This window comes from Xylona heveae (assembly GCF_001619985.1).
Source record: "Xylona heveae TC161 unplaced genomic scaffold L228scaffold_16, whole genome shotgun sequence".
Classification (NCBI taxonomy): domain Eukaryota; kingdom Fungi; phylum Ascomycota; class Xylonomycetes; order Xylonales; family Xylonaceae; genus Xylona; species Xylona heveae.
The window spans coordinates 117,623-135,931 of record NW_017264208.1 but is presented as its reverse complement, the minus strand read 5'-3'; the positions used below and the strand labels follow the sequence as shown (position 1 = coordinate 135,931).

The following is an 18,309-nucleotide window of genomic DNA, read 5'->3' as shown; positions in this document are numbered from 1 at the left end:
ACCATCCGGCTAGGCTGCTTGGCGCACAAGCGAGACCTTTGAACTCAATGAGACCCTCCTTAACCATAGCAAGTTACGCTGAACTGGCATAGAGGGTTGAGAGTTCGAATTGCTTATACTGAATGCAGCGAATCTCTCGTCTTCGTCTCTTGCATGAGAGGGTTTTGAAGAAACACCTTCTTGGCATCACTATACTCTGTAGGTAGCTGTGGTCTAGATGACCATGTGCAATATATACAACCATTATTTCTTCACATGCTCATTGCTTCATCGCGCCGCTCTGACAATTACATACGATAAGTAATTCCGCGTCAGCCCAGCAGAGTCATATTCAGCATCAGCTCCGCAGCGCTTCGACTCTTCACGTTGCCGCAGCCAAATCTTTGACGTCGACTGAACGGTTTACTCTTACTCATGTGACTTGGGGTCACGAATCTAATCTCCAAAACTTGAAAGAACACAGCAAGAATCAATCGCACAATTAGGACATCAGTCTTAAAGGAGTTGATATCTTAATACGATATCATCATGTCCGCAATGTTGGGAAGCGTGTCGCGTGCGGCGGGATCTCCGTCGAAACGCCTGATCTTGTCGTATATCTTTGACTGGTTTATTATACTGTAAGTGGAATTAGGTTCCTTTGCTATGTTTACTCTCATACTTTTCCTTTTTGACAATGAAAGTTTCCATATAAGAGGAATGCGTGTTGATTGTATCTGAGCTGTCCGTTCCTGCTGTCATCTTATATCTTGCATTGCATAAACATGTTGAATACTCTTTTTAATATCAGAATTTTGCAAGAATGTCTTTGCATTAATAAAGCAAGCCTTTCATTCCATTATCCTTTTACATCTCCTCTCATGGCAATATCACCATGTCTTACCACGTTCGCCATATGCTGCAAGCAATACCTGATACCTTGCCAAACTTGCTTTTCTGGTAAACATGCGATACTAACAAACAAAGTGGCATTGCTGCCGTCGCGGGCGGCTTCTCAGCATGCTCGCCCAACACGCGCCCCTTTTCACTGAGCGACGGATCTATATCCTTTCCACACCTCAAACATGAGACCGTGTCCACCAGCACATTATTCCTAGTGTGTCTCGTTGCGCCCGGAATCATCATTTTCCTCGTATGCATGCTATTCGTCCCTGGCCCAGCAGTGACCAGACAGCTCGCCCACTCCACCAACTCTTCCTCGCGCCACTCACCGTACCTCCGCGCCGTCATATGGCGGCGCAAACTCTGGGAATGGAACGTGGGGTGGATGGGTCTTGGGCTCTCACTCGCCGTCACGTTCCTTCTCACTGAGGGAATGAAGAATCTCTTTGGCAAACCCCGTCCTGATCTCATCATGCGGTGCAACCCGGTCCTCGTGGACGCTGGGCGCTATGTCGTATCTGGCGTGGACGGAGGCGCGCTCGTCACAGCAAGTATCTGTCGTCCGGATAAACAGTCTACTCTTGATGACGGCTTTAAGAGCTTTCCCAGCGGGCATTCATCTGGTGGGTACTACTGCCACATCCCTTGCAATTCCAATAGACGCCGTGAATGACTCAATGAGTAATGAATAACTAATGACAACAACAGCATCGTGGGCAGGACTCATATATCTGACCTTTTTCCTATGTTCCAAATTCGCCATTGCCATTCCTTTTCTCGCACCCCGGCTTCCGCCCCTCCCGTCCAATACCACGTCCACTCCTAGGTCAGACAAGCCCTACGCAAACGATCCCCGCTCCGAATCTCCCCTGCCCACCGAATCAACCAACCGGGCCAGTCCCGCAGACAATGCTTCGTTCGAGATCCGCAACTCGGCAGCTGCGCCACCCACATGGGTCCTCGTCGTCATTGCACTGCCCATTGGCACGGCCATATTCGTGTCTGCCTCGCGGTACTACAACTACCGCCACCACGGCTTCGACATCCTGTTCGGCTCCATCATGGGCTTCGTCGTCGCTTGGTTCGCCTTCAGATGGTACCATTTGCCAATTACCCGCGGCAGCGGCTGGGCATGGGGCGCCCGCAGCAGAGACCGCGCCTGGGGCATCGGCGTGGGTGTACAGGGATATGTCGGTCCCGAGGGATGGGATTCTGCGTCGAGTGCAGGACATTCTCCGGAGAGAAAGACTGCCGTAAATGGCGATGGTACCGGTAATGGTACTCGTGGCAGTACTGGTGCTGGTCCTAGTGCAGTAGACCCTGATCTCGAGAGCGGCTTACATTTGGATGGCGCCGCGGATGATGCTGCGCGACCAAGTCTCCCCGAGCACTAATGAATTCAGTCTGTCAATCGAGGACCAGTGGACTATCCAGAACCTGTACATTCCTACAGGCTGCAGGGCCGCACATTGTATAATTGTTATTTCATTTCAGTCTTGTACTGCTTGACTTGCACTTGGTCTAATCACTAATCCAATATACCTAGTTCCCAGCGTAGGCTCGATTCTTTATTTGATATTAATTTGATACTTGTGACTTCTTAAGAGTCAAGACAATGCTATTTTCACATCTACTCTTGTCAGATATTAGTCCGGGAACGTAGATACAAACAACTCGACTGCTCAAGCAGGAGAGTCAATATCAATGGACGATAAAATTTGTGGTCATTTATTGAATAACTAATCGACTAATCGACTCAACAAAATGCTTTCTAAACTGTGAGTATTGAGTATCAGGGAATGTTTCAATGCATAAATGCCATGTCGCTATTCACTCAAGGAGCGCCTCCTCTGCCGCCCATGAAATTTCTTGCCCTACGTACTGTTAGCTCACGTGAAATGAAAAGAATTCAAAGGAGGGGGGAAAAAAGAAAGAAAAAGAAAAAAAAAAAAGAAAAAAGAAAAAAGAAAACGGTTACTTACATCTCGGCAAGGGATGGATCCTGCATCAGCGATGCCATGTCGGGCATGCCGCCTCCGCCTCCGCCTCCGCCAAAGTTGTCAGCCATTTCCCGTAGGCGAGGGTTGTTCATAAGGTTCTGCATCATTTGCGGGTTGCTCATCAGGTTCTGCGCCATCTGAGAGAACATGGGGTTGTTCATGATCGAGCTGAGGTCTGGTCCTCCACCACGTCCGCCAGCACCGGCGCCGGCGCCGCCGCCAAGCATGCTTGCCAGGCTTGACAGATCGGGCATACCACCGCCTCCGGCACCACCGGCGGCACGAGGACTACTGGCACGAGGGCTGCCAACGTCGCCTCCCTCTTCCTCGACCTTCTTCTTCGCGGTCTCGTATCCCCTCTTCATGGCCTCGCTTCCGCCGCTGCCCTCGTACTCGATACCCTTCTGGTAAGCCTCCATGCTGCCCTTTGCGTCTCCAAGCGCAAACTTGGCCAGACCTAGTCTGCTCCAGGCCTTGGTGTACTTGGGGTCCGCGGCGACTGCCATCTCCGCGTCCGACTTGGCCAGCTCGTGCTGAAGCGATGCCGAGTATGCGGCCGCACGGTTGGAAAGGTAGATGGGGTTGAGAGGCGAGATCTCTAGGGCCTTGGTGTATGCATCAATGGCGCCCGGGTAATCCTTCTTCTGCATGGCAGCGTTACCCTTGCTCTTGAGGGCGTCGGCCTCTGCAGACTTGGAGAGAGGGTCAGCCGCGGCAGCCGCGGCAGCCTTGGGGATAGAAGGCGTGGCGGGAGTCGAAGGACGACCCTCGTGTGCGCTGCTTACACCCTCGGTGCTGGCGGTGCTCTTGCCCTTGAGCTTCTCGTACACACTGTATATCTTCAAAAGGTTTTGGTTTCCGATGGCATCTTCTACAGCGGCTTTGTCGGTAGGGTCGACCTTGAAGCATTCAGCAATACAAGACTGTGCTACTTCCACCGATTCGGCGTCGTCACTCGATAGTGTCCCATCCTTGAGCGAAGTGGAAAGGAAGTCGATGATTGCGAGCGCAAGTCTCTTCTTGGATTCGGTAGCCTAGATCATATTAGCAACACATTTCAGTGAGATATTCAGTAATATCAGAGAATATACCATCTTGCCGCGTTGTGTGTGGGGAAGAATGACTGGGGCCGGGGGTTATTGATATGGATGCCTTCTCACATGGAATCGCAGTTTGGAACAACGCCGAAGCTTCTTATACGGACAATCGGAAAAGCCAACTATGCAACTTTCGCGGGGCCCTGAAATATCCCGGAGCTAGTCCCATCCTGGTCATCTCCGCGACAAGCTAATCCTGTCTGAGTTCGGCAATCTGTCGCTGAATCTTAACTGAGCTCGCCACTGGACACTTGGACAAACGCTGCCTTGTAATAACCGCTAACCATTTGTTAGCTATGAATTCAACCAAATTAACCTCTCGTGACCACAAGTAAACAACGTGACTGTTAATTACACACGAAACAAGTACCCAATATCATTAATACGCCAGCAAATGACAGAAGTGCTCCTACAATATAAAAAAAAAGAAAATCAAAGATACATTGATTGGTTTGGTTAACCCTGCATCGCTGTCTTCCCAAAGATCAAAACGTGAATGGTGCTGATAAAGATCAATGGCACACGGCATCCTTGAGATACAACGAGGTTAGTTCTCGGACCTTTTATACAATGAATGTCGTGTGAAGCAACTAATCATCAATTCAGACGAAGATAACTGATCCGTATCAGTCCATGATTCCACGGGGTATCCGGCCGGACAAATCTCCCCACAGCTATGTTTGACTATCAATCGTGTGCTGACCAGGTCTCGCACGATTCATGGAAGGCTGGCTCTCCATCTCGCACCTTTTATGCTGAGATGAAAGTCTCAAACCTGCTGCGCAGATACAAAAGTCCGATCATACAGACACCAGGCCCCTTTTCATATGCCAATGGCTCCGTTTCAAGCGTATCTTCTGTGGAGTGAGCAGCAATTGCGGACCCAGACAACGCATATTGTAAAGAACCTTTCAGGTATTGGGATGGTGCTGAGAGATGTTGGCACGCTCATAATTTCATGGACCATGACTTGTTTTCTGATTAGTTACGACCAACTAAGTGTCAGCTAACGATATCTACAGATTCGACCTTAATCCACACCAAACACTGGCCTTGTACAAAAGGTCTGTATACGGACCATGAGACATTTTTTTTCTAAATCAGAGAACGATTTGATATCTCCTTTTCAGGGCTTTGACGATTCCAGTCTATTTTGAACTCAAGTGCACGGTCAATACAGAACGTCCGATGCATGGTGACTTGCAATCCATATAATCTACATGAACAATATAGGACTAGCTGCTATCATAAATCTAAAAGGCTTGTCGGAAGCCTTAAGAGACCCTGACGCTCAATCTGGCAGCCTGAATAGGGCTTAATGATAAGGCAATAAAGCTAGGGCTAGTGAACCCTGCAGGCTGGCAGGGATGGGGTGAGCAAGTAAGTGCATAAATAGAGCGAGAACCCCACCACCTGATGCCGTCTGCTCGCTCGAACAGTTCATTCAAGATCGATCTCGGCTCAATTGCATCTCTGCAAGAGTGGCTAGACAAGAACATGCCTACTCTAAACCATTTACCACTAGAGATAATTCTCGCAATTAGTTTCTACCTCTCGACCCAGGATATCAAGAGGCTTCGTCTTGTGGCACGGGGGCTTCGATATAATCCTCTACTTCACATCAATCGAGTCTTTATTTCCCCCAGCAAACGCAACCTCGAAGTCTTCAAGGCTATAGCAGACCATCCAATCTTCAGATACCAAGTCAAGGAAATCATCTGGGACGACGTCCGATTCGATCATTATTTGGCAGAAGACGAGTCCAAGCCAGAGACGAACTCGCAAGGGGATTATGATGCAGCAAAATCATACAGTGAATTTGTCAAAGAGTGCGACAAAAATCTAAAGTATGTGACATGGTACGGCTTAGCTGCAACTTGGCTGGAGCAAGCCGAGAGAGTATGGCCAGGTGTGCCGACGAGGGAGTATTTGAGTGTTGAGGAAAGTTTTGCTTTATACCAAAAGCTATACAAAGAACAAGAGGCCATTATTTCCAGCGGCGAGGACGCCGCAGCGTTTCGACTCGGACTGAAGCAATTCCCTGCGCTCAAGCGTGTCACGGTCACGGTTGACACGTATGGACGCTGTTATCTTAATCCAAAGTACCACACGCCATTGATTCGGTCATTTCCTCCTGGGTTCAATTTCCCGCATCCCAAACCGTGGCTTGATGGAAAAATGCTTTCCGGTCCTTGGGAGAAGATGCGTCATCATTGGCACGGATATTGCACTGTGGTTTCAGAGCTTACTCGACCATCATCATCAGCAGCAGATCGGCCGACTGCTATTTCAGAATTCCGCATTGAAGCTAATTTTGGAGAGCGCAGCGCAAGAGGAATCGGCTGGCCGCTCTTTAGCGGTATGAGTCGCGACTATGAGAATCTCAGGACGCTGTGTGCAATGCCTAGTCTGCAGCACTTGGAATTATCTGTCAACAGTGGGGGCTGGAGCAAGCAAGCCGGTAACTCCTTGGAGAATGGCCTTTTTAGCAAGATCTTGGCCGCTGCTGTGAATCTCAAAGTCCTAAAGTTTGGCGCCAGTGTTCATGATGACGATGGGGATGCAGTTCTTCAGCGCTTATCTATCCTCTCTGCGCTGCCGGACCCTGCATCATCGTGGCCGCATCTGCAATGCTTGCGCTTGTCCGGAATCTCGGCACGGCTTGACAAATTTATAAATTTCCTCTCACTCCTCCCCGGCTGCCTTGGCCTGATTGAATTCCATGACGTCGAGGTGGTTGGCGGCTGGAGGCAAGCTCTAACGCAAATGCGTGACAAACTTGGCTGGCGAGGAGACAGGCCAACTGTTTGCTGGAGGGATTCAGGACATTCCTTTGGTGTGTACGTCCTTGTCAAGGAGGAGATAGCAGCATTCTTCGACGGATCTGGATCGAATGTTTTCGAGAGCTCTTCATCAGACGAGGCCTGGGTTAAACACAATTTCGGGAGGAGGAAGTGTGATTTCGATGAAACATTTGATTTTGGAAACGTAAACATACGAACATGTATCATGGGAGTGTGCCACACAACGCCATCGAGGCTTTTGAAGCTTCATGGGGGCCGAAGAAACAGACTGACTTTGACCAGCCTAGAAAATAACCATTTGGAGTACTTGAGTCTTTCCACGGCAGAGCTTTTCCACACTACCTACTAGACGAATGGATTTGGAGTGATATTTGACATGGAACTGAAATCAGAACTGAATTAAAATCTGAAGTAATCATCCCGGCACAACGGATCATGTAAAGTAACAAAGAACCCTGACTAACGACGTATATGTGTTCCATTTGCAAATCCCAACCCAGTCCTATCTGCCAGAATCGAAAAACCCCCTGGCATTGCATAACATGTGCTCTATGCTGAGCCTAGAACCAAAAGGAAATTATGCATGCAGGATGCAATCTAGTTGTAATCAACATGCGTCACCGTGCCGTTGTCATCGACGTGCACATTCAGTCTGCTCGACAGTCATTAGCTTCTATTACTTCTTATCTCCCTTCCCCCTCCGCCTCCATTCCTCTCTTTGCTGTCCGATTTGACTTCCCATGACACCGAACACCGAACACCTCGGGTCCACAACCCCAGCCCCATCCACAGATCAAACTCACCTATCTTCTCTAAAGTCCTTGGTGACCATCGATCCGGGCGCAATGATGCGGTGTTCTTCTGGCAGATCCGTCTTTGCAAACGTCTAACCGCAACTCAGATATTAGCCACCAACTGTCTCTGAACCCGCCACGAAGCCTCCGAAGCCCCTGAAGAACGGGAGTGGGGCGGTGGACGACGACGACGACGACGACAAGAGGGAGAGTGGGGGGAAAGGAGGGGGTTAAATATAACGACAACGACAACGTACAGTCTCGCTGTGCGAGCTCTCATCGATCTTCTTGCCCACGAGTTTATTCATCCACTGCATCTTCTGGTCCTCCTTGCTTCCGTCATTCGAGTTGATTCCCGGCACGACGAGCGGCATCTTGTATATGTATTTGATCCTTAGTACTTTGTACTCTGTACTCTGTACTCTGTATGATAATGCAAAGAGCAAATAAACTCTGTATGATAAGAAAGCCTTGCTAGGATGTATGTATGGTATCTAACGACACTGCCACAAAGGATTAAAATCCAGGTCGAAGAGTTGAGCGGGCGATGAGCGGGCGATAGATAAAATGTAGGAAGAAAGAGACGAGGAAGGGGGTTGTTGAACAAATGGGTGGAAATATATACGTAGGTACGGAGTGGTATCAGCGAATCTGGTCAAGGGGGGAAATGCGTCTGGTTATCTGGTGTCTGCCTGCTGTTTTCCCTGTTCGTTCTTGATCCTTGATCGAATAGGACCCTGGGGTTCTATCGAGCTTATCCTGATAGTGGGGGGCGGTTCCCCTCGGTTGATGACGTAGGCGGTCGGGGTCCGGATTCTACAGTAGCCATCCTTTAACAAGAGTACTTCGACATTCTGACGACGCATTGACGCGCACGGATGCGGGCGATGCGGAGCAGGCCGATGAGTCTCATGTTTCTTGTCATTTCTTCATATTCTGGAAGAGCGTCTCCCGATACATTATGCACGTGTATTTGCTTACTGAATAAACATTTGAGATGATGTTACAAAATGACAATCTCAGGCCCGCTATATTCATTATATGCTTGGCTTTGCAACTAGGACTTGATAACAAAATAAAATACCACCATAAACAATAAGGCTCTCCCGTGATATCATCTCAAACCACATCACCATCAGTCAACTGATTAGAGCATTAAACTGATGAACCTTTCGCCAGCTTGCGCCAAAACCATGCATGCAAAAATAGAAAATAAAAACAAGAAAAGGATAGGGCAAAAGTGACCACGCTGATCAGGACGGAGATTATGGGTTCGTGGCGACAACGTCCATGTCGCCTGCTTCATCTTCCTCCTCTTCGTCTTCCCTTTCACCGTCGTCGTCATCCTCAAAGCCCGAGTCAATCTTCAGCTTATGCAGACGATCCTTGAGCTCTTCGCGCCGAGCATCTTGCCAACGCTGCAATGCTGCTGCTGCGTGAACGCGGAAGCCAAATACGCGGGGCTCATATCTCCGGATTGACTTTGGAGGCACTAGCGCGGGGTACACTTGGAAAAGAATATTGTGGAAAGAAGTACCAAAGTAGGCGCCGTCAATGGACGCATGACGCGAGGATTTCGGGTTGTAAATATCCTCGCACTTGGAGCAGTAAAGCTTGACCGGCTTGACATTGGGATTGTCGGAGAGACCCATGGGGAGAAGGGGTTGGTGTTCGCACATGACGCGGGGGCATTTGCCAAAGTCACCCTTTTTGTATTTTTCAAGCTGTAGAGAGGAACGCGAGTTAGGAGCGGCGGCTCAAGAAAAAGCATAGAGAGGCAAAAGGACCCACCATCTTGGCCAGTCCTCGCGTCGTAACAATATATCTAGCGTGAACCAGACCATATAAATGACGAGCCGACTTTTCAATTTGTTCCCTCATGTCATCGTCGCAGTCGAGGTCAAAGACATCCGTAACCAGATCCAAAGCATACTGATAGTACTGTACTTCGGTATTAAGACCAGTCAGATTGAAGCGGTCGGTGAGGTACTCTTCGTCAATTTCGCAAAAGTACTCATTTCCCCGAGAGGAGATAAACTATAGTAAACAATAGTGTTAGTAATTGCTTTCAGCCCCAAGTGCGGCCGAGTACAAAGATTAGATGAGCGGGGCCAACGTTGGGCAAACAACAGATATAGAAAACATAGTAGGTCTTTTACGAAGCAGGCCCAAAAAATCACTCTTGGCCGTCTCGTGTCTGATGGGGTGCTGTCCAGATATTGAGCTGTCTTCCCGCGATGAAGTTATCAATGACTCCTCTTCGACGTCTCGAATAGTGTCCGTATCTGCCAGAGCGGCCGCATTTCCTAGCCCTCGTGCTTGAGTATAGTGCTCATAAGGCCGCCAGTGCATAATCTGATAGACAGAATGGTCACTGGGAAAGTCCGAATGGTGCTGTGAGGGCGGCGGGTGATAGAATGCATGCTGCACCGTTTGAGTTGTTTCGTGGCCTGTGTGTCGACGCTGGAGTTGCAGATGAGGAGAATGTTGAAGTGACGGCGAACACAGATGGAGCTGCTGCGTAACGAATTGCGATTCGTACATATTGGCGAATTCAATTGACAGACTGGGAATAGATGGCCAGATGACAGATCCTTCCCGAGCACCCCCACCAAGAAGACGTAGCCAGCGCAAAAGGATGGAGGATGCATGAGATCATCTCCTATGTAAGGATACCATTTTGCGAAAGGGTGAACAAGACGGCGCCTTCCCAAAGCAAAAATGAAAAAGCAGACCCCGCTCAATTGAAAAAGAAAGAACCACTTACCCAATCTCTCCAGTAACTGGTGTAATCGCTGTCGGTCTCGCTATTGAAGTCATCCATGATGTAGCTGGATTCCTCTGTCCTGATCTAATGCAGTTTTCAGACGCTTAGAAGCAGAACAGGGAATGTCTATTGACGTCGAGTGAAGACTCCAAGTCTGCCAAGGCCTCGAACTTCGCGTTCGCGGAGTTGATCTGCTGAGCGTCGAAACGTGATGACTAAGCAGTTTCAATATATAGTGGCTGCAGGCAGCTCGAATGCTTTCACTTGATATTACTTTTCATGATATATTCCCTATATAAGAAATCTCATAAATTAGGTATAACTATAATATTCGAGTTATACCAAATGTTATAAGATATTTTCTTTGATATGTGCGTACAGCAACGAACAGAGCAGAGGCACAACATTTCTAAGATCGATCAGATAAGATTACTGTTGACCTTCATCGCTCGACTACGCAGTATCCTCGCTGAATTTGATCGTCAAAGGCGTCCAACAGCTGTGGCATTAATTTGAGTACTTGACCTAATGATCATTCAGATAGTCAGAGCAGATGAGACCGTGACTTTGAAAAGCAGCAGAGTAGATTCAGACATCCAATCAAGCGAAACATGCATATATTGCTGCTCTTTCTGCAGTTGAACTGAGAGTCTAACAACCCTTTATAGCCCAGTGTTTCTTCTTCTCTACTCTTCCGCCATGACTGCAGTAAATGTGCAATCGGAGATTTTAGAAAATAAGTGACAAACACTGACCAAGTAAACAGTGCAAAGCTAGCGGAAAGAGCTGTACAAAAAGTTCAAATGCAATTGGTCAAGTTTTTTTCTTTCCTTCACTTTCACAGCCAAGTACAAAGGTATAGCAATGAGAAACAATAATTGGTCACGTTATTGACAATGCAAAGCCAGAATGGTGTCATTCCGATTTAATCTATTCGAACCGCCCAGGCTCCCTGTTCTCCTCGCAAAGGGTCTTCCTGGGTGGCTTCTCGCCATCAGGAGGTGAATCCTCACTAAACCCGGTTAAGAGCCCACTAAGCCTGGTTAAGAAAGGCTAGTGGGGGTTCCTCGCTGAGCTCCGGCGCCAAAAAGCTTAGACATTCCGACTGAATCCTTTACTTCAAGCTACTTTTACGCACTCGTATCTATCGAGTAAATAAAAGTGCTCTAAAGTACTGTGGTCTCTTACTGTCCGCAAACGGCAAACTTCCGAATAAAACGTGGAGGGATATACGCGCTGTGATTGGCTCAAACATCCAGAGCTGTCCTCTTCTCATCGGATCTTCTTGTCACGTCAAAAATCCATCAAAAGAGGGTGGAGGATGCCATTCACGTTGGAGCTACACTGCTTCTGTCTGGCTGGTCTGGAACGCCTGGTCTTCATGCTGGCTGTCCTTTTGCACCTGAATTTTTCCCTACTGATACCGCTACCTACTTACCTAGGTATGGACGAGGCGTAGCTGGGGCGCCTTAATGCCACCCAGCATCATTGCCCGCAGGGCCCATCGGTCATGAATGCAATAAAATACTATAGAATGCCAACCTTTTCCTACAAATTAGCTCATCTATCGTGACTGCTGTCCTTTTTCTTCTTCTTTCGTCTCTGTTCCTCGCCAGTCCTACATTTGCATGACATTGACCTTTGCTTGATTGTCAACCTACGAAAATTGCGAGGATCTGAGCTCTTGAAAGAAAACCCAGCAGCTAGATCAGAACGAAAGCCCAGAAGAACAAAGAAAAATCGCTAGGACTCGAAATTCCATCAAAGCAACAATGAGACTCGCTCACATTCTTATCCCGCTCTTCTGCGCTCTGCTCGCACATGCTCTGCCGCCGTTCCTCCATTTGCGACGCTGGGTCGACATATCGTCTCTTCCAGCGGCTGCACTTTCTTCCGAACCAGACAATATACTGTCCTTGGCCGACTCAGATGTCCCTGCAATTACCAAGCCCGATGCCTGGGAGACGGGATACCCTTTGCACACGACTGCCCTTTTAGCTGGCGCTGCTGCTGCGACTCCGCCGCCGAAGCCCCGTGTGACTGCTACCCCGGCTGCGCTTAAACGTCCAGCAGCAGTTCATCAACCCGTTCAAAAGAAAGTCGCTATTAAGAAGCCTATTCCCAATACCGGAGCTGGAGCTGCAGCTGGGGCCAAAGCGAAAGCCAAAGTTGACGCCAAAGCTGGTTCGGCCCATGGCGTCCCTGTCCCTCTCGAGAAGTCTTCTGCGTACATGGCAGAAGTAAGACTATCCGAGAACACCGACTGAGTACTGGTACGTTTAAATTTTTCTCATACGTTCACTTCTATTCGTCTCTTTCAATTTTATCTTTTGATGTTTTATCCTCTCTATTCCATTCTATTCTATTACATTCAATATCATCTCAAGTATTCCCCTTGGACCGACGACCTCTATCCTGCGAAAAAGCTACCTATATCAAGAAATAGCAACTAACGATTCATACGCAGACACCGCCCGATTGTCCACATGCCAGTCCGAGACTTGTCCAATTTGGCATGGAAGTCACTCTTTCAACTAATTTAACGCCATGACTTCATGATTTATTCCTTTCGCCCTCCCATTTCCTTTTTCTTCTCCTATCCTTCACCTTCCTCCCATTTCTCCCCTATCTTCGTTTTTATAATCCCCCATCCATTCTATATATCAACGTCTTTACTAGATTCAAATTTTGGAGTTTTGTCACGGAGTCATCGGAGAGAACGCGGACGCGGGCACGGTCACGGTCACGGATACAGAGTAAAGGAAAACGGCGTTTCGATTGGACTTTCTTTCTACTTCATTCCCCCTCCTCATTTTGTACTTTCTTTCCCTTCTCTTCACCTAATTTTCTTCTTTCTTCCTCTGTTTCTCTTCTTTCTTCCCCTAATTTCCTTCTTTCCTCCTCTGCTTCTTCATTGCTGGTCACGTATTGAGATATCCCCCCTGGTATACAATTTTGAATAGACTGTCTTACGCATACGACTCATCTGTGGGATGGAGATTATTGGGTGTTAGGTTATTGGGTGTTCGGATTAATTGAGTTAGGATAAATTGACTACTTTGCTGGTTGACATGATGGGATGGATTTAGTTTTGACTCCGGTCTCTGAGCCGCACACTCATGATTAGAATTACTATCTACACTTACTCCGAATAATCGCTACCTACCTACAAACTTTTCTGCAGATTGGACGCATTCATGTGAGTGAGTGTGTGAGTCAAGTCTTATATTAATTATCTTAATACATTTCAAAGCTTGGGAAATACGTATATACCCTTTCTGAAATGAGATACAGCAAATGCAAACATAACATCTTTTTCACGACATACTTCTCCCACCTCGCGATAGCCCTGACCAGATCAACAATAACAGTTTCAAACCAAAGAAAAAGAAAAGAAAAAAAAAAAAAAAGGAAAAGGAAAGGAAAAGAAAATATAGGAGGGTTAATCGACAGACGAAGAAAAAAAGTAATCTCCCCCATCTCCCCCATCCCCTCGCCCTCTCCCATTACCATCACCTCCTCCTCGATTCGCATTACCAGTACCACTACCACCGGTACCACTGCCACCGGTACTGCCAATTCCCAACCCAATCGGTTCTCTACTCCCCTTGGCACTCCCATTCCCAGTCCCGTTCTCGCTCCCGTTCCCACTGGCCCGACTTGTTCGACTCCTGGGTATGCGCAGCGGCGCAGCCATTGTCGTGCCAGGCGAGGTCGGACTGAGAAATGTATTTTTCCACGGGAACGGATTTCCTTGCGCACTTGGAGCGTTTCGTGCATTTCCTGCATTTCCTGCACTTTGCACGCTTCTTGCAGCGTCAGGACTTCCAGGACCTTCATGGGCTTCACGGTTTTCAAGACCTTCAGGGATATCAGGATGAGGACCAGGATAAGGATGAGAATCTCCGAGTCTGACGACTTCGAGGGCATCGCGGAGGGTGGATCCAGACGGGTCCAGGGCGGTAAGAAAGCGCGCGAGTTCTTTGCATAGATCCCAGTCTTGCTCGTCGACGGCGCGGCGCAAGAGGGTGACGAGTTGGGATGACGTGCCACTGGAAGATACTGTTACGGAATGAGAGTCGGAAGAACCTGGACTAGGCAGCGGACCCAGTTCCTCAAAAGTATGCAAGACAAGCAAATACCCGCCCGCAGTCTTGAGCGCATTCCTCGCGAGGGATTCCTCAAACAGGGTCTGCGGGGACGGGAGGTACTGGAACAGAGTGCGCCAGGAGCGGACTTCGGTCTTGCGCGTGCATTGCACGATAATGTCCAAGTAATCTGGAAACATGGCGAGAAAGGAAATGACGACAGGGAGGAGCGCGGTCTCGGGAGAGGGGGAGGGCGCGTCGACTTCGTCGTCGAGGACGTTGTGCAGCAGCATTTCGAGCGCGTGCGGGAAGTACGGCAGGTGCTGGAAGAAACTGGCCATGTGGAGCGCCGCGGGGATGGTCGTGGTTGAGGGATTAGGAGCGGTAGTGAGTGTGGTAGGGGTAGGGGCAGTGAAGGGAGAGGGAGATGATGAGAAGGGATTGGGAGATATGGGGTTAGGAGAGACGGGATGAGGAGAGACGGGGTTAGGAGTATTGGAAGAGGCGGAGTCGGATATGAGGTCAATGTCGGGATGGGCGGGAGAAATGGATGCGTCAGGGTCGGGGGAGAGCATGTTGGGGTGGTCGGGATGCGGATGTGTAAGGATGTGCCGTAGCAGAGGGGGGATAAAGAGGTGTGTCTGCAGAGTATTAGCATTGGAAGAAAAATAAGAATAAGGCAAACATATAGCGAGAATGTTAGAAGGAATGTAAGGATAAACGTAAAACTCACGCGAGTGGCCATTCGGAAAAACGCAAAGGAAATGTCTCGTCGCTGAACGAGATCGGCTTCGAGTCCGATAATGACGCCACGCTCTAGCACGACAGAGAGCGGGTAAAAGTCAAAGGAAATCGACACGGTGGGCGGGAGGTTATTTCGGGCTGCTTCACCGACACCATTGACAGCTGCGTGAACACTGCTGGGGGCTTGCAGGACCTCTTTGACATCCGGCCATACTTTGACGCTGTCGCCGTCAAACGTCCACAATGAATCCCGCAGATCATGTTCGCTGCCGAGATCCAGGTCAAACCCGCCAAATGACTTTTCGAGCAATGGTGTTCCTAACCCCCTGCCCTCGTCGCGGAACACGTGCAGTTGATCCCGCATGAGCGCATAGTACTCGATGTTTTGAGCAATGATCCGCATGTCATACTTCAAGCCGCCTGCTTCAGTCGTCGAAGGACAGAGGAGAACCAATTTTCCATCAACCAAAAAAAGTACTGTTGCCACTTTGACGTCTTGTGACGGGTCGCCGTCTTCTGTTCAGAGTCAGTCTCCTGGTTCATTAAGTATATCCGATACGACGAAACAAATACTCACGGATCTGCGCTTCTGGGAGAAGCCAACTGACGGCTCGAACTCGAGCAGGTGCTCGGATTATCCCGTGAAGAGCAATCTGACCGACCTGCACCAGCCGTATGGACCCGCTGCTGGCCGCAATAATATAGTGATAGAGGATATTTTCATAAGTGTACACCAAGAGCGAATCTTCTCCAGATCTCGCAATGAGTACGATTGGCGCAGGTATGCTCTCGGTGTGAAGAATGAGGGAATTATCCAGTGCGAGCTCGCGAGAGTAGAGACGCAACTGAAAGTACATGCCCGTCTCGACGGCAGCAATTAGCACATGCTGATGCCAGCACATTCCTCCTCGGACGATGAATTCGTCTTCCATTGCCGGGTCATTGAATGTCTTCCACCGACCGCTGTGCACGCTGTAGTGCGCCAGCCCTCGTCGACCCGCCACAGCAATGTATCGCCCGTCCGGCGAGACCACGGCGCTCCGTATGGGCCACTGGTTGACGAGATAGCTTGGAGGAATCTGGACATTGTGCCAGACAGACGATTCCGCAGAAATAGCTGTCAGATCCGACATGTTGTGCCCTCGGTATACCATCAGTCCCGTATCAGTCAGAAGCAAAGAGTGAGAAACGTTGGCCGAGGAAAATAGTGTCGTCAATGCGCTTCTAGCCATTTCCAGAACAAACAAATTGGTTTGTCCGGCCGCAAGCAAAAGGATTTCAAACCCTCCATTAATCCAGCTCCCGTCGCGAACTCCAAGTAACCACTCTTCCTCATTCGTTTCGGACAATAATCTCTCAGAGGAGAAGCTGCTCCCAGCAGGCTTCCCGTAGACGCTCCACATCATCCAGCCCTTGGCGAACCCGGCAAAGAGACAGTATCCATCCGGCGAATATGACAAGAAAGTCATTGGGCCTGAAGATGCCAATGAGACTGGTAATTGAAGCTTATGCGAAACCGGAATGTTCCCAACATAGTCGCGAGCATTGTAGACAATAACGCCTCCGTTGGCACAACCAATCGCAATGAGTGAAAACCTCGCGTTTATCGCGGCTTTGACCGCATATTCATCCCGGTTAGCAGGCGTATGGAAACAATAGCCACGGAACAACTTCTTGGGAGCGCCCGGCTCCTGCATGCTGTTTGGCATTTTCTGAACTGCGTACGCCTTGCCGTCAGACGCGATCCAGGTAGACAGATTCATCGGCCGATCATGCAGCATGTCGACGACCCTTGTCTTCCTCGCAAACCACTGCATTCGGCTGAGTAGCTCTGTGCTCGTTTGCGTGCCGTTGCTGTCTGGTGTCCATCTGATGCACTGCACAGCAGCAGGCTTTGACGTTGCGACGACCAACTCGTCGTCGAGGGCCAGCGCCTTTGATATACCCGCGTCGATTTTGATCACCATTCGAAACCTCAGGCTAACCTCCATTATGCCTACACCTTCTTCCAGTCGCTGTTGACGTTCGCCATAGTGGTAGCCTCCATATCCGCTGACACTTTGTCTTCGGGATGAACCGCCTCCGGCATTCAGTCGATGAAGTTTGTAGACACGAGAATTCGGGTCCGTGGCAAGCGAGTACGTGATGAGATAGCCTAAAGAAGTCTGCACGACAATGATAGCAGAATCTGGTCGAAGGAGTAGCGCAATGTTTTCTCCATAGACATCAATCGAGCTAACGGGCCGAGTTACGGTTGCAAGAACAGCAGTTGGCTGCGTAAGAGCTTGTTAGTAAGAACCTTTTTTTTTGCAATAGGTGCTAGCTGCCAACCTTTGCCTGCCATATCGTGAGAGAATTTGATGTTATTGTCGCAAAGATTCGTCCGTTGCGTGAAACCTGGAGGGCAAGGATGCGCGCATTGTCCGTGCTGGGATAGTCTCTCTCCTCCTGTAAGGGCTCATCGCTCTGTGTCGTGCTTGCTGCGCTACCACGTTTGCTTCCAGAGCCATGATAAGATGGCTTCCGCTGGCGCTTAGCCGTGTACTTTGACCTGTTACCATCGTGGGTCTCCTTCAAGCTTGAACCCCTCCGCCGAGCAGGCGATTCGGCATCCTCCCCCCTCAAGCTTGACCCTCGACTTCGCCCAGATTGGCCGCCTGTTATTACAGCTTCCTCAGAACCAGAACGTCCCACCTTCCCCTCTTTCTCTAGTCCACCAATTAAGTCTTCTCCACTCGATTGTTTAACGCCATTAGAATTTGACCTCGTGCCAGGATACACGCTTTCTCCCCCGTCCGATTCCTCCGCGATTGACTGGGTTTCCGCTTCACTGTTGTCGACAGTAGAGGCAATCGTGCTGGTATCAGGTATATCGTCTGTTTCGACGACCACGGGCTCAACACCTGCGCTCTCAATGAGCTGGGTGCGAGGTGTTATGTTTGCTGCATTATAAATGCGCGGGGCGCCAATGGGCCAATACATCGCGCATTAAATGTTTGGAATCTAATGTCGCATTTGGGTTCGGACATGAATTTTACACAAACGGAAACATGCTGACTCCAACGATTTGAATAAACTAGCAAAGGAGCGTATACGGTGAGAGGAAGTTGTGAATATAAGGTAGGTGTCTATA

At 49.1% G+C, this 18,309-nt stretch overlaps 8 protein-coding genes across 8 annotated transcripts; 4 read left to right on the top strand and 4 right to left on the bottom strand.

Moving 5' to 3' along the window:
* Positions 1–54: 54 nt before the first annotated feature.
* On the top strand, positions 55–2,588 carry L228DRAFT_251710 (acid phosphatase/Vanadium-dependent haloperoxidase). The gene is made up of 3 exons (XM_018333617.1): positions 55–620; positions 967–1,505; positions 1,591–2,588. The coding sequence occupies exons 1-3, from the start codon at positions 529–531 to the stop codon at positions 2,274–2,276; spliced, it is 1,317 nt and encodes a 438-aa protein (XP_018184409.1). The 5' UTR covers positions 55–528; the 3' UTR covers positions 2,277–2,588.
* A 234-nt stretch (positions 2,589–2,822) lies between these two features.
* On the bottom strand, positions 2,823–4,024 carry L228DRAFT_225345 (hypothetical protein). Its single transcript, XM_018330378.1, has 2 exons — positions 3,974–4,024; positions 2,823–3,916 (listed from the first exon to the last, which is right to left on the bottom strand). Exons 1-2 carry the CDS (start codon positions 3,974–3,976, stop codon positions 2,861–2,863), a joined length of 1,059 nt encoding a protein of 352 aa, XP_018184408.1. The 5' UTR covers positions 3,977–4,024; the 3' UTR covers positions 2,823–2,860.
* A 1,452-nt stretch (positions 4,025–5,476) lies between these two features.
* On the top strand, positions 5,477–7,132 carry L228DRAFT_242152 (hypothetical protein; the record flags this gene model as incomplete). Its single annotated transcript, XM_018331386.1, has 1 exon — positions 5,477–7,132. One exon carries the CDS (start codon positions 5,477–5,479, stop codon positions 7,130–7,132), a length of 1,656 nt encoding a protein of 551 aa, XP_018184407.1.
* A 248-nt stretch (positions 7,133–7,380) lies between these two features.
* L228DRAFT_271749 (hypothetical protein) lies at positions 7,381–7,951 on the bottom strand (the record flags this gene model as incomplete). The annotated part of the gene is made up of 3 exons (XM_018335567.1): positions 7,381–7,435; positions 7,587–7,669; positions 7,835–7,951. 3 exons carry the CDS (start codon positions 7,949–7,951, stop codon positions 7,381–7,383), a joined length of 255 nt encoding a protein of 84 aa, XP_018184406.1.
* Positions 7,952–8,525: 574 nt separating this feature from the next.
* L228DRAFT_251705 (casein kinase II subunit beta) lies at positions 8,526–10,492 on the bottom strand. Its single transcript, XM_018333616.1, has 3 exons — positions 10,345–10,492; positions 9,369–9,614; positions 8,526–9,301 (listed from the first exon to the last, which is right to left on the bottom strand). Exons 1-3 carry the CDS (start codon positions 10,399–10,401, stop codon positions 8,843–8,845), a joined length of 762 nt encoding a protein of 253 aa, XP_018184405.1. The 5' UTR covers positions 10,402–10,492; the 3' UTR covers positions 8,526–8,842.
* A 1,624-nt stretch (positions 10,493–12,116) lies between these two features.
* On the top strand, positions 12,117–12,611 carry L228DRAFT_242150 (hypothetical protein; the record flags this gene model as incomplete). The annotated part of the gene is made up of 1 exon (XM_018331385.1): positions 12,117–12,611. The coding sequence occupies one exon, from the start codon at positions 12,117–12,119 to the stop codon at positions 12,609–12,611; it is 495 nt and encodes a 164-aa protein (XP_018184404.1).
* A 127-nt stretch (positions 12,612–12,738) lies between these two features.
* On the top strand, positions 12,739–13,546 carry L228DRAFT_54385 (hypothetical protein). Its single transcript, XM_018336693.1, has one exon. The coding sequence runs from the start codon at positions 12,900–12,902 to the stop codon at positions 13,305–13,307; it is 408 nt and encodes a 135-aa protein (XP_018184403.1). The 5' UTR covers positions 12,739–12,899; the 3' UTR covers positions 13,308–13,546.
* A 178-nt stretch (positions 13,547–13,724) lies between these two features.
* On the bottom strand, positions 13,725–18,306 carry L228DRAFT_225342 (hypothetical protein). Its single transcript, XM_018330377.1, has 4 exons — positions 17,508–18,306; positions 15,754–17,449; positions 15,166–15,692; positions 13,725–15,073 (listed from the first exon to the last, which is right to left on the bottom strand). Exons 1-4 carry the CDS (start codon positions 18,156–18,158, stop codon positions 13,787–13,789), a joined length of 4,161 nt encoding a protein of 1,386 aa, XP_018184402.1. The 5' UTR covers positions 18,159–18,306; the 3' UTR covers positions 13,725–13,786.
* Positions 18,307–18,309: the final 3 nt, after the last annotated feature.